Raw genomic sequence first — 15,089 nt, 5'->3', positions numbered from 1 at the left:
AGAAAAAAAAACCAAGCGATTTGGTCGACGATCAGATGCAACCAGGCAGAACAGGATATAAATGTTATGTTTGCGGTGGGCTGACTCAGTGAATCGTCTCTTCAGTGCACTGACTTGGTGATCGTTCGCTGACTTCCAGTAGCCATGGCATGTAAGATATATATATTTATTGCTTTTGTTTTTCTTGCTGTAGTAGTTAAACTTTGACCTTTAACATGAGTATGTAAATAGCCTAGGGTCGAACATTATCTTTGTATGACAATGACTAGAGGAGTGCATCTTTTGTCTCGGCGGAGCTGCTCAAAGCTGAGTGTGCGCTCTCTCTGTTCATAGAGAACTTCAGACCCCTCGCTAAACACGGCCCGACAACGCTCACTATAATGTAAAGTGCTATTCAAGTGCATTAGAACAGATATCGTCGGCAACTACATTATTAGTTTTTTTTTCTAATACCTTGTGATTTAATATTGTGAATAATTTGGCAAAATAACCTTCAAGGAAACGTTTTAAAAGTACCGCACCTTTTTCCTTGTGGGGAAAAAATTATTTAATGTTGTTGTATATTAACGTTTATTATTAATTTAATAGTAGTTAAGGCACTGGCGGATCCAGGGGGGGGCGGTAGGGGCGATCGCCCCCCCCCACTCGGCCGACCCCCCCCCCCCCGAAGGGGGGGGGGCGGACGAATTTTAGTATAGAATTCACACAATTTGTATACGAATTTATTACTTATGTTAATAATATATACTAATTATTTATATTTCAACCTATTTTTAGATTATTTCGCCCCCCCCCTCTAGTATGTTGGCCGATTTGGTGGGGTCGGGAGGGGGCGATGGTATCAATCCCGCCCCCCCCCCACCCATACACTTTCGAGTGGGGGGGGGCGGTCCAATTTATTTGTAGAAATCACAGCTTGCTAACAGAAACAATTAAATATATATATATATATAGGCCTATATGATTAAAACTTGTTATTAATATTTTAACCGATCTTTATATTATAACGTTCCCTGTTTGCCGATTGGGGGAGGGGGGGCGAATACCTCTACTGCCTAAACCCTTTGAGTGGGGAGGGGGGCGGTCCTACTTTTATGGAGAAATCATAGTTTGTGAACAAAATTAATTCAATTAATATATAAATTTTATATTATGTCAATCCCCTTCTGGTATCTTGGCCGATTCGGTGGAGTTGGGGGGAGAGTGATTGCATGTACTGCCCTCCCACTCTAGCCCTCTGAGTGGGGGGGGGGCGGTCCTATTTTTATGGAGAATCATAGTTTGTAAACAAAATTAGTTGAGTCGCCCCACTCCTATTCTTTAATGCCAAATGCAATCTTTAGCAGAAATTATTAAAGGAGCGAGGATTAATCGTTTTCACTCTACCGCTCTCTCATTTCCAGACAAAGTTTATGTAATTTCACATGAATTTATCATAATTATTTTAAGAAAGTTAGAATTCAAACGAAATTTTTAGTATAAGAGTCATGATTGAGAAGTTCTAAACTCAAATAACGCGGAACATAGTCGCCTTTTCCCAACCTTTACTCAATCTGAAATTTTTCTAGTTAAATAAATTTGGGACTATAATTCACAATTTATACTTTAATTTTATTGAATATTATTTATCGAATAATTCTTTTTTCGGCGGCGATCCTCAAAGCCAAATCTAAATATGTGGGGTATCATATCTTCTCAAGGAACAAATCGGTTTTATTTGCAATGTATTAAGGGCCTATAAATTCATATTAGAATATTTTTCAAGTACAACATTATTCGAAAGGTCCTTTTTTAATAGTATGAAAAATGAGCTTTAGGTCAGGAGAATGCGTTTCTTCTGTGAAGTATGCAAGAAAAGGTTTTTGGCGTCGGAACCCCACTTATGAATAATGAGCTGTAGTTGTCAGGAGAATGCGTTTCTGCAGTGAAGAAAACGCTTTTGACGAACTCCATTGATAAATAATGAGCTGTAGATGTCAGGAGAATGGGTTTCTGCATTGAAGAATGCAAGAAAACGCTTTTGGCGTCGGGGCTTCGCCCCGAATTCTTTTTATGAATAATGAGCTGTATATGTCAGGAGAATGCGTTTCTGCAGTGAAGAATGCAAGAAAACGCTTTTGGCGTCGGGGCTTCGCCCCGAATTCTTTTTATGAATAAGGAGCTCTATATGTCAGGAGAATTCGTTTCTGCATTGAAGAATGCAAAAAATACGCTTATGGCGACGGGGCTTCGCCCCGAACTCCATTGATAAATAATGAGCTGTAGATGTCAGGAGAATGCGTTTCTGCATTGAAGAATGCAAGAAAACGCTTTTGGCGTCGGGGCTTAGCCCCTAATTCTTTTTATGAATAATGAGCTGTAGATGTCAGGAGAATGTGTTTCTGCATTGAATAATGAAAGAAAACGCTTTTGGCGTCGGGGCTTCGCCCCGAATTCTTTTTTGAATAATGAGCTGTATATGTCAGGAGAATGCGTTTCTTCAGTGAAAAAAGCAAGAAAACGCTTTTGGCGTCGGAGCTTTGCCCCGAAACCAACTATGGAACCTTATAGCGCTGCCCCAGTTGTTTTGTTTTTCGCCGAAGGTTGAGAAATGCTGCGCTTTTTTTCTCATATATATATATATATATATATATATATATATAATATATATATATATATATATATATATACATATATATATATATATATATATATATATATATATATATATATATATATATATATATATATGCTGTACGCACGTTTATGCATAGGGTTAGGGTTTACTGGGCGTTAGGGTTAGGGTTTGGAAAAAAATCGCCCCCCCCACTCCAAAGTTCTGGATCCGCTAGTGAGTTAAGGTTAGGCAATGCACCTATTGAAAAAAAAGCACTATTAATGTATATTTATATAGCCTATATAGTTCGTCCATCGTGGTTCGATGGTGACCACTTTGTCATTCAGGGGGCTGAGGGCTTTGCACTGGGGTTTTATGCCTCCTCATGTGGCTGATGAGACCTATGTGAACCCGGAATGTTCGGCCGCACACTGGGCAGGTTATTCCATCTGGAGCTAGTGTCGTGAGCCTTGCTTTTCTTCTCTGGCGTTTTTCTTCTGCCAGCGTGGTTCTCTTTTCCTCAGCAACCTGTGCGCCAGTTTTCACAGCGCGACGCCATGATGCTCTGTCATGTGCCTCTGTCTACCAGGTCTATGCTGAACGCCTTCAGAGAAGCTTTGAGGGTGTCCCTGAAGCACTTTCTTTGACCACCTTGCGAGCGCTTTTCTTCGCTTAGTTGGCCATGCAAGAGTTGTTAAGGGATGCGGTGGTCTTCCATTCTGCAGACGTGTCCTGCCCATCGCAGCTGCGACTGCATCAGGATTGTATGGATGCTTTGTAGACCCGATCTTTGAAGGACTTCAGTATCTGCTATTTTGTCTTGCCATTTGACATTCACTATTTTTCTTAGATATGTCATCAATAAACTATTTAACTATATAATACACAGTCTTTTTATTAAGTGACCCTAGGCAGTCCAATAAGACTAAGACTAACACTGCCTCTTGGAAATGTAATGTGATGACAATGACTCTTTTTCAATTAAAAACAACTCCATTTCTCAAAAGAGAACAGACACAACACACACATTTGAGATATGAATAGCTAGCTAACACTTTGAATGAGTATGTTCTCTCTCTCTCTCGTCATGTGCTGTTTTCTCTCAAAATAAACTTATTATTCTACCTTATACACAACTGCGACAAGTTCTAAAAAACTTTTTAAAAAGTAAACTTTCTCATTTATGATCTTGAGTTTTCTAGGGGCAGGTGATGTCAATGCACTAGCTGGACTTTCTTACCGTGAGACAGACTTTCTTACCGTCAGCTAGACTTTCTTAACATGAGCAAATATATATATATATATATATATATATATATGTGTGTGTGTGTGTGTGCCATTAGGTGTCTTATATTTCTTGTGTTTCTTAGACTTCACAATGTTTGTTTGTGTGTGTGTGTTTCAAATAAATAACACAACATAAATCATGTCATGAAATATCTAGAACTTTTTTTTGTTAATACCATTAAAAACATTAGAATGCAAAGTAAATTATGATATGTTAGCATGGGCGTAGCCAGGGGGGGGGTTCTTGGGGTTCAACCCCCCCCCCCGAAATGAAATTCCCCAAAGGGGGGGGGGAGTCGGAATTTAGTGACTGATTTTTTGTTTTGATTTTGTTTATTTTAGGTGAGATTTTAATACTAAACCATCACTTGCCCCAGCACAACCGAAGGGGTTTTGAGTTTAAAACCCCCTACCAGGGGTTTTGAGTTTTAAACCCCCTACCTTGGGTTTTTGCAGTTAACTCCCCCTCTTCTATAAAACAAAACAAAAAAAAATGCAAACGAAAATCCCCTAATTCCAAGAGCACAGTTAAGGAAGATTTTGATTTTAAAACCCCGTCTAAAATTTACGATAAACCCCTCTCTTTAATATATAAAAAAAGCTAATTACGCACTCAAAATGTTATGAGCGTAGCTAAATGGCTTTTGACTCAGTTTTGAGTTTAAACCCCACTTCAGTGGGGTTTGAAGGTAAAAAATACCTCTTTAATAATAATAAAAAAAAGCAAATTATACACTAAAAATGTTATGAGTGTAGTCTATGAGGTTTTGAGTTTAAACTCCCCTCCAGTGGAGTTTGAAGCTAAAAAGTACCTCTTCAATATAAATAAAAGAAAATTACTCACTCTAAAATCTATGAGCGTAGTCAAAGGGGTTTTGAGTTTAAACCCCCATTCAGAGGGGTTTGGTGCTAAAAATACATCTTCAATATAAAAAAAAAGCAAATTACACACTAAAATTATTTGAGCGTAGCCAAGCCAATCGGGGGTTTTGAGTTTCTTCTACAGATGGCTTTTTTTTTTAAAGTTTAAAACCCCTCCAGATGGTTTTGAGTTTAAGATCAAGGAAATCCTATGCCGAACTGGGAGTCGACCCCTTAGTAAGATTACGAGAGAACGACGCATGAGGTTTGCGCATAAGAAGAGTTGCAATGATATCCTAGTACAACTTGACGCCACTCATTCATGGAGGTCCTCATGGTAGGTGGGAAGAGGCTTCAGACATTACCAGTGACAGATTTTTATAGAAACTGCTTGACGTCAAATGCTCCGAACGGCGTGGGAGGGTCTAAGTCAGTAAGAATAGCACATTAGGTTTTTGACATAAAACTTTTTAATAGCAGGAAAATGCAGTGTAGATACCTCAGAATATGCATTTTGTTGGTTTTCAATATCAGAAATAGTGCTTGGCGGCGGGGCTTCGCCCCGCGCTGGGGGAGCTCCTAGCGATCCCCCAGACCCCTTTGCTAGTAATGTAGGGGAATCTAGAATTTTTTCACTAACTCATGGAAGAACCTATTCTTCGTCACAATAAACGTCTACCGAAAGAATGAAGGGTCAGAATGTAATAAAGATTATGTACACACACACACACACACATAAATACATATATGTATGTGAGGCTTTATGTTTTAAACCCATTTATAGGCAGTGCCTAAGCTATATAAGAAATGAGACCCTTAAATAAGGCCAGATATTACATTCAGTGTTAAATATGTATTGGGAGCACTAAGGTATAGTCTGTGTTGCCTGTAGTTAAGTCCGGCCTTGTTTATTGCGATCTTCAATTTAAAAAATTACGAATTAGTAGCATTTGGTAAAGTGTGGTAAGGGGAAGTAAACTAACAAGGAATTAGTTTCGGACTATTCAGAAAATTTTCAGAAATTATATTAAACAAGGTTACAAAAGACAGTTTGTGTGGAAACACAAACTCAAAATCGGCCCCCGAAGTAAAATGTTTTACATAATTCGGATAATCCTTCAGAGTTGAAGATAGTTTACTTCCTAGTCTAAACCTCCCGCAGGACGACGGGGGATGGGAGCAGGCAGTCCAGCGCGCAAACCGCACGACCAGTGGTCCACCCAGGTAGGCTTCAATATTTTCAGAAAGAACATCCGAATGAAATTATATCAAAGACAAATGAGAGATAAGAATGGAGAAAGAAGGTTAACAGATCTTGTGTAGTGCCCCAACCGTCCCGCAGATCAAAGGACACGTGAAAGTGAATGTAAAGTTAGATGTGAACCTGGCCTAACTAGTTTGTGGTCTATAGGGCAGATGATGTAAAGTTCATCTGTTTTTGTGGCCTACGGTTAACGAGGGTGTCATGTAGCCAGCACAACGACCAACCGCCTTTGCTTTTCCCCAACTAATGTGAGGTAGCCATTAGAGCTAGGTAGACTCAGAAGTTGAAAATCCCAGTCTTCACCAGGATTCGAACCCGGGACCCTCGGTTCGAACTAAATAAGCTAATTGTTTTGAAAAGGATCAATCTCATATTCGAATCCTCAAAAAAAAAAAAAAAAAAAATTCCTCTACATAGAAAAAATGTTCACGAAAATGATATTTATAAGATTACTATTCGTCTTACATTAGGTCTAACATATAATGCATACTAATTAGCTTTTTCTTATAAAAAACTGCTTGCATAATTGATTTTAAAAATTAGAATTTTCGCTTTCAGGAAAAAAAAAGTAGCCGTTGCATCAGAACTTTGAATGGTCTAAAATATTGTGAAGTCGGATTTTCAATATCTCTTCTAGTTTACGAGATCTAAACGGGACGACGGACAGACGGACAGACATTTCGCATAAAACTAATAGCGTCTTTTCCCCTTTCGGGGGCCGCTAAAAATCTGCGTTCAATACATATTTAGATTACGTAGGCAAATTAAACTAGTTGTTCGCTTTTTGAAGCGTGATTTCAAATGGGGGCGTGCTAGTAGATGTGTAGCTGAGGCAAATATCTGTACGATTTACTGGTCTGGTAAATCTTTGATAGCTCCAAGTATTGTTAGGAAAATAATATAAAACAACAACATCAATAAGTCAGTCCCAGCTACCATAACTTCAGTATCACGTTGAAAAAAAAAGCAACACATTTTATAAGTTTCTGTTATTTGGTACAGTAACTTACAGTAGAACTAAGATGCATTATGGGAAGTGGAGGTTTAGAAGATGGCGGGCAGAGCTGCTGAGTTCTAATAGAATAATTAAAAATTAGCTTTCTGAACGTTCGTTTGTCCTAAAAAAAAAATGATTGAAAGGAACTTTATGTCTACTGAGATATGTGAATCGCTGCCTGTCGTGTGGTATGCGCTCTGGACAACCGTCTTGATGGTCGCGGGTTTGAACCCTGCCCACTGCCATCCCCAGCAGTCGTGTGAGAGGTCTGGCTTGGAATGTAAAAAATCTTCACTTCTGAAAGAACAAACGAAACAATACAAGAAATTACAGTTTGGCTCTCATGGTGTCTTTTGATGTTTGTTTGGGTTTTTTTTGCTGACTCCACAACAATGCCGTAAAGCCTTGGCGTCTCTGCCAGCTTTAGATTGTACAAATGTTGACATGACCAAAAAAAAAGACACATTTACTTGATATATTATGATGCATTCTTCTGTTTGGTGTTGAGTCTATACAAAATTTCTTTGTATAAGCACCTTTCCCTGATCGTTAGCTAATGCAAACACTGTTTACATAGGAATGCATATAAGAGAGAGCCGTCTTTTATTGGACCTATTCTTTATGCACACCTAACGATCCGTGTGTCACGGATACATTGATAGGTATTTTATTCAAACACACACACGATGGCTAAAAATAGCGCGTACTTTTTTTTTAGATACCCAAAAAACTGGTTTGACAAATCCGTCAGTTAACTGAAGGGGGAGAACTCTTATTGGTAATCATGGAACTCAGGTTGTTGACCTTAGAAGCAAGTTCACTTCTATAGTTTACATGCTAAATTGACAGTCGCAAGTGTTTTGTTTTGTTTGTCTGTTACATTTAGTTGACTATTGAGTCAGCAGTGTCAGTGGAATAGTCTTAACTTTAAATAGGTAAACAAGTAAAATTTAAAAAAAATCTTTTTTTTAAACAAAGCTTATCTAAGGAAAGAACCGCAAAAATCAGCAACATATATCTCGATGCTGTAGGAACAAACTTAGTTTTTTTTCTATAATTAAAAAAATAATTACCACAAATTGATTAAGCAAATGAATAGTTATGCCCAATTTCAATTTGATCCGAGGACGAGAATTGGTAGAAAAAGCGTGTATAAAACGTACTAAGAAAAAAAACTCCACATTTAGAGTCATATATTGCATTTATTTCCCTTTTCATTTAATTTGATCCAAAAATGGATGTGGGAGAAATAGCTTTTACAAAAAAATGTACCAGACAGACGGACAGACAGAGTAATTTAATATAGGCTATTCACATTATACTACACGCAGTCGGCCACAGTGGGTCAATAGTACGTACCCATTATGCTGCAAAGAACACACCTAAATCGCTTTCACTACATTGACTTTGGACTAACAGGAGACTATTTTTACAAAGTTTATATCAACTCACTTGGTCTGTTTTGTTGGTAAACATCTTTGACACGTTATTTCTCCTAATTCCCATTGTTGGATCAAATTGAGCTTTAGCACACTTAGTCATAGTCGATAACAACGTAGGACTCAATAAAAAATAAAATAAAATTAGTTAATCAATTAAAGGGAATTAATTAATTAATTTGGTTTTAAATAGAAAAAGGGAACTAAACCTGAGATATGGTAGTGATTTTGTGTTTTTTCCCATTACACACACACACACACACACAGACATACACAGACATACACACACATATATACATACATACATACATACATACATATAATATATATATATATATATCTCTGTGGCATTTTACGTCTCGTGAGACGATCTTTTCCCTTTGCAACTTCTTGTGCAACTTCTTCTTATATATATATGGGCAGCATGGACCTGTTGGATGCCTTTTAATGGACCTGGAATGTTCAGAAAAATAGTGCGCAATGTTAAGAAATAAAGACTGGAATGTTAAGAAATAAAGACTGGAATGTTAATAGCTTAAGCCTTCTATCGGACCGATCAGGATTGGCATTGTTTAATCTCTTGACCATCGAGATGATTAATCAAAGTACATACTATGCGAATTGACGCAATCACACATCTTTGAAACTTAAGACCTGAAGTAGAAAAGTGTTAAAATAATGAGAGCCCTTCATGCACTAGGGAGAGAAGAAACCAAGTTTGTGCAGATATTTATTGACTTTTCTCAAGCCTGCCTGTGTATACATAAGACTATTGGCTGTGAGTCAACCATGCGTGACGGTGATTTGAAAGCTGCACTACCAAGCCCTAGAAATAGAGGCAATACAAATAGATCTCACATGTTGTGAGGTTTGGAAATAGGAGCCCATAGATTGAAGTGTGGGGGATAGAATATTTTCTAAACAATGTTTTCTTGAATTCTGTCTTCCTCTCCTTCTTGTTGATTGTAACGATGCTTTCAATAAAACACCTCACTGATAATTTAGCTTTAAATAGTAACTGGCTAACAGGTCATAGTGTTGACTAAGAGTAGGTTCAAACTTATATTATCTTGCCAGGCGTTTGAATAAAGACGTTGTAAAACAAAAATCAAAAGAAATATTCAAGTTCTGTTATCGATGAAGATTCATGGAAATAGTTGATGCTTGTTAATAACCAATAGGACCGAGTGTACACAGTTGGATCATCGCAAGAATCCATTGCTAATTGAGTAACTGGCACATTGATTAAATGGTCTAATTAAAAAAAAAAACTTCAAAAAACCATAGTTATTCACTTTCTATATTCTGCTGACAAGAAAAGCAAAATAGCAAGATTTTAATAGTTCTCCGGTCCGTCATAGACATGTATCTCCACTATCAAATAACTTGGAGCTAGAGAAGTTACTTTGCGGAATATCTCCAGAGAATGATGTCCTAATCCTTCAGGGTTGCATACTACAGGGATGCCTGATATAGAGGCAACTGTGCTTATAATATCATATAAGGGATATATTTTCTGAGCCTTATAACTTGATCATGGAAACAAGAAGAAGATGTGATATAATTTTTTGTATACTGTAAATTATTATTCCTAGGTTCTTAAAAGAAGAATTTAGCTATAACAATAATTCTATTCTAGTCAGAACTTCATGGAAGTCGAGTGGGCGGAACCTGAACGCTGATCTCTTACGATTTCCCTAGAAATGTAACAGTTGATGTATATTGCTAAGAAAAGAATTATTAGCTCGTAGCCCACATGGGGGAAAACTCTAGCTTGACTGTTATAATTTTTCAAAGTAAAAAATAAATAATTGTAAATTTGGCTTGAGTACTAGACTTAGATCTAGAGCCAACATATGTTTCGAAAAGACTATTGCGTTTTTGAAAGATCTATCACGTTCGGGAATTTCCGAATAAAAGACATGACTGATTCAAGAGTAATGAATTTAATTTCAGGAAAATTTGCATACCGGTACCGTCTTCGAAGTCTAGATTAAAAGCCTAGATCTATATCATTAGAATTATTTTAGGAAAAAAAAGTTTTGATCATTAAAATAAAAGTTGCTTTAAGTTTTTTTTTGATAGATTATCAAAGCTTTGCTTATACTTTTACCTGATCTATAAATTCTACGTGTACTAAAGGTATAAAAAAAATAATTGCTATACTATGCCCGCTGGCCTAATTTGTAGATTCATTCAAACAAGAATCTGACGATGTCAACATCGCGTGTTCGATACCCAATTTGAGCTAATTTAAAAAACCTATTATTTATTTATTTATTTTTATAATGGAGGCATTGTCGTTTAACAAAAATGTACTTTTTAATGTTTTTTTCTAGTTAGCGTCCCCCGATAGGGGAAAAAGACGCTATTAGTTTTGTGTGGAATGTCTGTCCGTCCGTCCCATTTAGATCTCGTAAACTAGAAAAGATAGTGAAAATCTGACATCATAATATTTTAGACATTCAAAGTTCTGATACAACGGCTACTTTTTTCTTTTCTAAAAGCGAAAAATCTAATTTTTTAAAATCACTCATTGAAGCATTTTTTTCATAAAAATACCCCACTTTTACAACTATTCACTATTAATAGTAACAAATACGGGAGTCTGGATTTTTTGTCAATTTTTTTTTTTTTTTTTTTTTTTTACATTTGTATTGCTAAGTTAAGTAAGTTCTGTTATACTAACTACTATATTTACACAAAATGTTTACTTTTTTTAAAGAGAAAAAATCTATTTAGTATGCATATAAGTTGAACATAATATTAATAAGTAGTTTTTCATATTATCGTGTGATCTGCAGTGCTACACTGCGGCCATAGAACACTTAACTAAAGGGGAAAAATTTTGTTTTTACGAAATGTTTTTTAGCGCCCCCGAAAGGGGAAAAGACGCTATTAGTTTTGTGCGAAATGTCTGTTCGTCTGTCCGTCTGTCCGTCTGTCCGTCCGTCCCGTATAGATCTCGTAAACTAGAAGAGATATTGAAAATCCGACTTCACAATATTTTAGACCATTCAAAGTTCTGATGCAACGGCTACTTTTTTTTTTTCCTGAAAGCGAAAATTCTAATTTTTAAAATCAATCATGCAAGCAGTTTTTTTTTATAAGAAAAAGCTAATTAGTATGCATTATATGTTAGAACTAATTTAAGACGAATAGTAATCTTATAAACATCATTTTCGTGAACATTTTTTTTATATAGCGGAAATTTTTTTTTTTTTTGAGGATTCGAATATGAGATTGAGCCTTTTCAAAACAATTAACTTATTTAGTTTGAACCGAGGGTCCCGGGTTCGAATCCTGGTGAAGACTGGGATTTTCAACTTCTGAGTCTACCCAGCTCTAATGGGTACCTGACATTAGTTGGGGAAAAGCAAAGGCGGTTGGTCGTTGTGCTGGCTACATGACACCCTCGTTAACCGTAGGCCACAAAAACAGATGAACTTTACATCATCTGCCCTATAGAACACAAACTAGTTAGGCCAGGTTCACATCTAACTTTACATTCACTTTCACGTATCCTTTGATCTGCGGGACGGTTGGGGCACTACACAAGATCTGTTAACCTTCTTTCTCCATTCTTATCTCTCATTTGTCTTTGATATAATTTCATTCGGATGTTCTTTCTGAAAATATTGAATCCTACCTGGGTGGACCACTGGTCGTACGGTTTGCGCGCTGGACTGTCGTTTGGATTTACCGACGATCGAAGGTTCAAACCCTGCCTGCTCCCATCCCCCGTCGTCCTGCGGGAGGTTTGGACTAGGAAGTAAACTATCTTCAACTCTGAAGGATTATCCGAATTTTGTAAAACATTTTACTTCGGGGGCCGATTTTGAGTTTGTGTTTCCACACAAACTGTCTTTTGTAACCTTGTTTCTTTAGGATTTGAATAAGTGATTGTCCCTTTACAAAACAATTAGATCAATTAGATATTCGTAATAAGACATCAGTTAGGCTAGGTTCAAATCTAACTTCACATTCACTTTCACCTATCCTTTGCTGGACCGCTGGGGCACCAAACAAGATCTGTCAACCTTCTTTTTTCCATTCTTCTCTGTCATTTGTCTTTTATAGAATTTCATTCTGATGTTCTTTCTGAAAATATTGAAACCTGCCTTTTTACATATCTGGGTGGACCACTTTGGGGTCGATTTTTAGTTTGTGTTTCCACACAAACTGTGTTTGTAACCTTGTTCTTATACTTCATTTAGTGCGCAGTTCGTAAATATAGTATACATATAATATTATACTATAATTTACGATGGCCATTGGCCATTTCTTGCTATGAGACCTTTCTACATCTGGGTAGAAATATTAAATATAGCACTTACAGTACAAACGGAAGGTCGAGAAGATGAATTGGAAACAATTACAAAAGGTCTTTTAGGTAGGTTCACACTTAGCAACAGAAAGTCTATTAAGCTTCCCCCAACATCTCCGCAGGAAACATAAAGTTTTTAAAAAGTCTTGAATAGTTAGAATTAAGGACAAAAGAAATGAACGTGGTTTGAGTAGACAGTGGGCCGACTTGTTTATGGAATTCATATTGATTAACATGCTTTATTATAGCATTTCATTTCTAGTTGAAAAAAAAACAACTTCGAAATGTCATATTTGATCTCGAGTGGGAGAACATATTTTAACGAGACAATAATTGGAACAGAGTTACGTAGTGGATTAGATCTTTAACGAAGCATAGAGACAGTGTCTGGAAGTTAAAAACTTGTAATGAAAACACGTCAATTAGATTTATCATTTATTGAAATTCCATTAGACCTAAAATAGAAATGTAGTTGAAAAAGACTTAAAGAAAAATGTTTTGTTTGTAAAATGTTTCATATGGCTCGGACGTTCCTTCAAAGTTGAAGATAGTTTACTTCCTAGTCCAAACCTCCCGCAGGATGACGTGGGATGGGAGCGGGCAGGGTTTGAACCCTCGACCGTCGATAAATCCGAACGACAGTCCAGCGCGCAAACCGCACGACCAGGCAGCCAAGGACAATGAGATACACATAACACAGTCGTACTGGTCATTAAAATGTAGAATGGTCTGCGTGTTGTGATCTCGCTACTGCAGGGTTCGTGAGTCTGAGCTTCGACTGTTCCTCTTCACATTTAGTATATGACAAACATAAATATTACACACAAACTTAGTCCAATTTCAGTGGACAAAATAATGTTTATTTACTGTGAATAATATAAAAATAAATAGTGCAAGCGTCCAACTACAAATCACGGTTAGATATGAAATGGCGTGATATCCTTCACAATAGTTATACAAACATAATCCAACGTATTGAAATACAGTTACATCCGCATCACAGCGGGCAGAAAATATGATAAATCCTCTAGAATAGGTTTACGTACAAATACAATGCTAAATATCGACCGCATCACAGCGGATAACAAAGGCAACTCCAATACATGTGTACTGCTCCGAGTACCGAGGAAAGACTGCAAGCAACAAACCTCATTCACCAATCGTAAACAAACAACATTTAGTCACGTGATCTTATTGATAAAACAACGAAAAAAAAACGTCACGTGACAACCATCATAAATGAAACATGAGATCGTAAATTGTATAGAAGAGATAGAGCACCACGTGGCTAAATGTTGCTTGTTTACGATTGGTGAATGAGGTCCATTGAGTTTAGTAAGTCTCACTTCCTCTTTCTACTCAAGAGTTTTCTCCTGATTTCACCTTCGAGACCCAAAGTTAACAATAAACACTCAATGTCCAATGAAGCTGTGACAACACAGTAATGTGCTCTTCCCCCCCCCCCCAAACCCCACTGTTGTTAAAAATTGTCTTTATATTGCTAACTACTGGAAACTGCATAGGTCTTTGGGAGGTTCAAACACAGGCTTACAAATCGACCTCGATGGAAGAACATTGAAGAAATTTAGGTGCGGATTTCAAATAGAAGATTGGTGCTAGAAGGCTCACTGGGTCGATGATCATTCAAACGAGGAACATACAAAGTACACTCTCTAGAAGACAGAATTGTTTTCTTTCACAACATATTCTTTGTACAGAGCTTATATTAACTCATCTGGCAGGTACACATTTTGTACACGGTCATTCTCCTACTTCCCATTCTCGGATCAAGTTGTAACTTTACACGATTATTCATAACAACACGTGAACATCCTTGAACAATTGACTACTAATTGATACAATTACACTGAATAATAGCTGTGTTTGAAAAAAAAAACAACTTGTTTTTAGCGGCCCCCGAATGGGGAAAAGACGATATTAGTTTTGTGTGGCCTGTCTGTCCCGTTTAGATCTCAGAAACTAGAAGAGAAAATGAAAATCGGACATCATGATATTTTACGAAGTTCTGATGCAACGGCAACCTTTTTCTTTTCCTAAAGTGAACCATCTAATTTTTAAAATTATATATGCAAGCAAATTTTTCAAAAAATTACACTACTTTTCAATGAAATACTTCAGGGGAGATAACTTTTTAAAAAAGTTCATGGACTTCTTCATTAATAACTCAAGCTTCATTCATACATTCGAGCATTGGTAAACAAAAAATGTGCACAATGGTAAAAGTGTCTAGACTTAGATCTAGTTCTAGGCCTAGACGTAGATCTTGAATCTAGATTTAGATCTAAAACTAGGTCTAG

The 15,089-nt window shown here is 36.9% G+C and overlaps 1 protein-coding gene across 13 annotated transcripts in view; it reads left to right on the top strand.

Moving 5' to 3' along the window:
* The window catches only part of LOC106060089 (galectin-4-like), a 31,422-nt gene continuing 16,333 nt past the window's right edge, over nucleotides 1-15,089 (top strand). For 12 of the 13 annotated variants that reach the window (XM_013217864.2, XM_056024310.1, XM_056024308.1 and 9 more), the window contains exon 1: nucleotides 1-151. In XM_013217864.2, the coding sequence (XP_013073318.2) occupies nucleotides 145-151 (7 nt within the window). In that variant the 5' untranslated portion in view covers nucleotides 1-144. The remainder of the gene's footprint in view (nucleotides 152-15,089) is intronic. The other variant, XM_056024304.1, reaches the window with a different exon arrangement.

Source organism: Biomphalaria glabrata, chromosome 3, assembly GCF_947242115.1.
Source record: "Biomphalaria glabrata chromosome 3, xgBioGlab47.1, whole genome shotgun sequence".
Classification (NCBI taxonomy): Eukaryota; Metazoa; Mollusca; class Gastropoda; family Planorbidae; genus Biomphalaria; species Biomphalaria glabrata.
The sequence above is the reverse complement of the archived record's forward strand: the minus strand, read 5'-3'. Positions and strand labels throughout refer to the sequence as shown.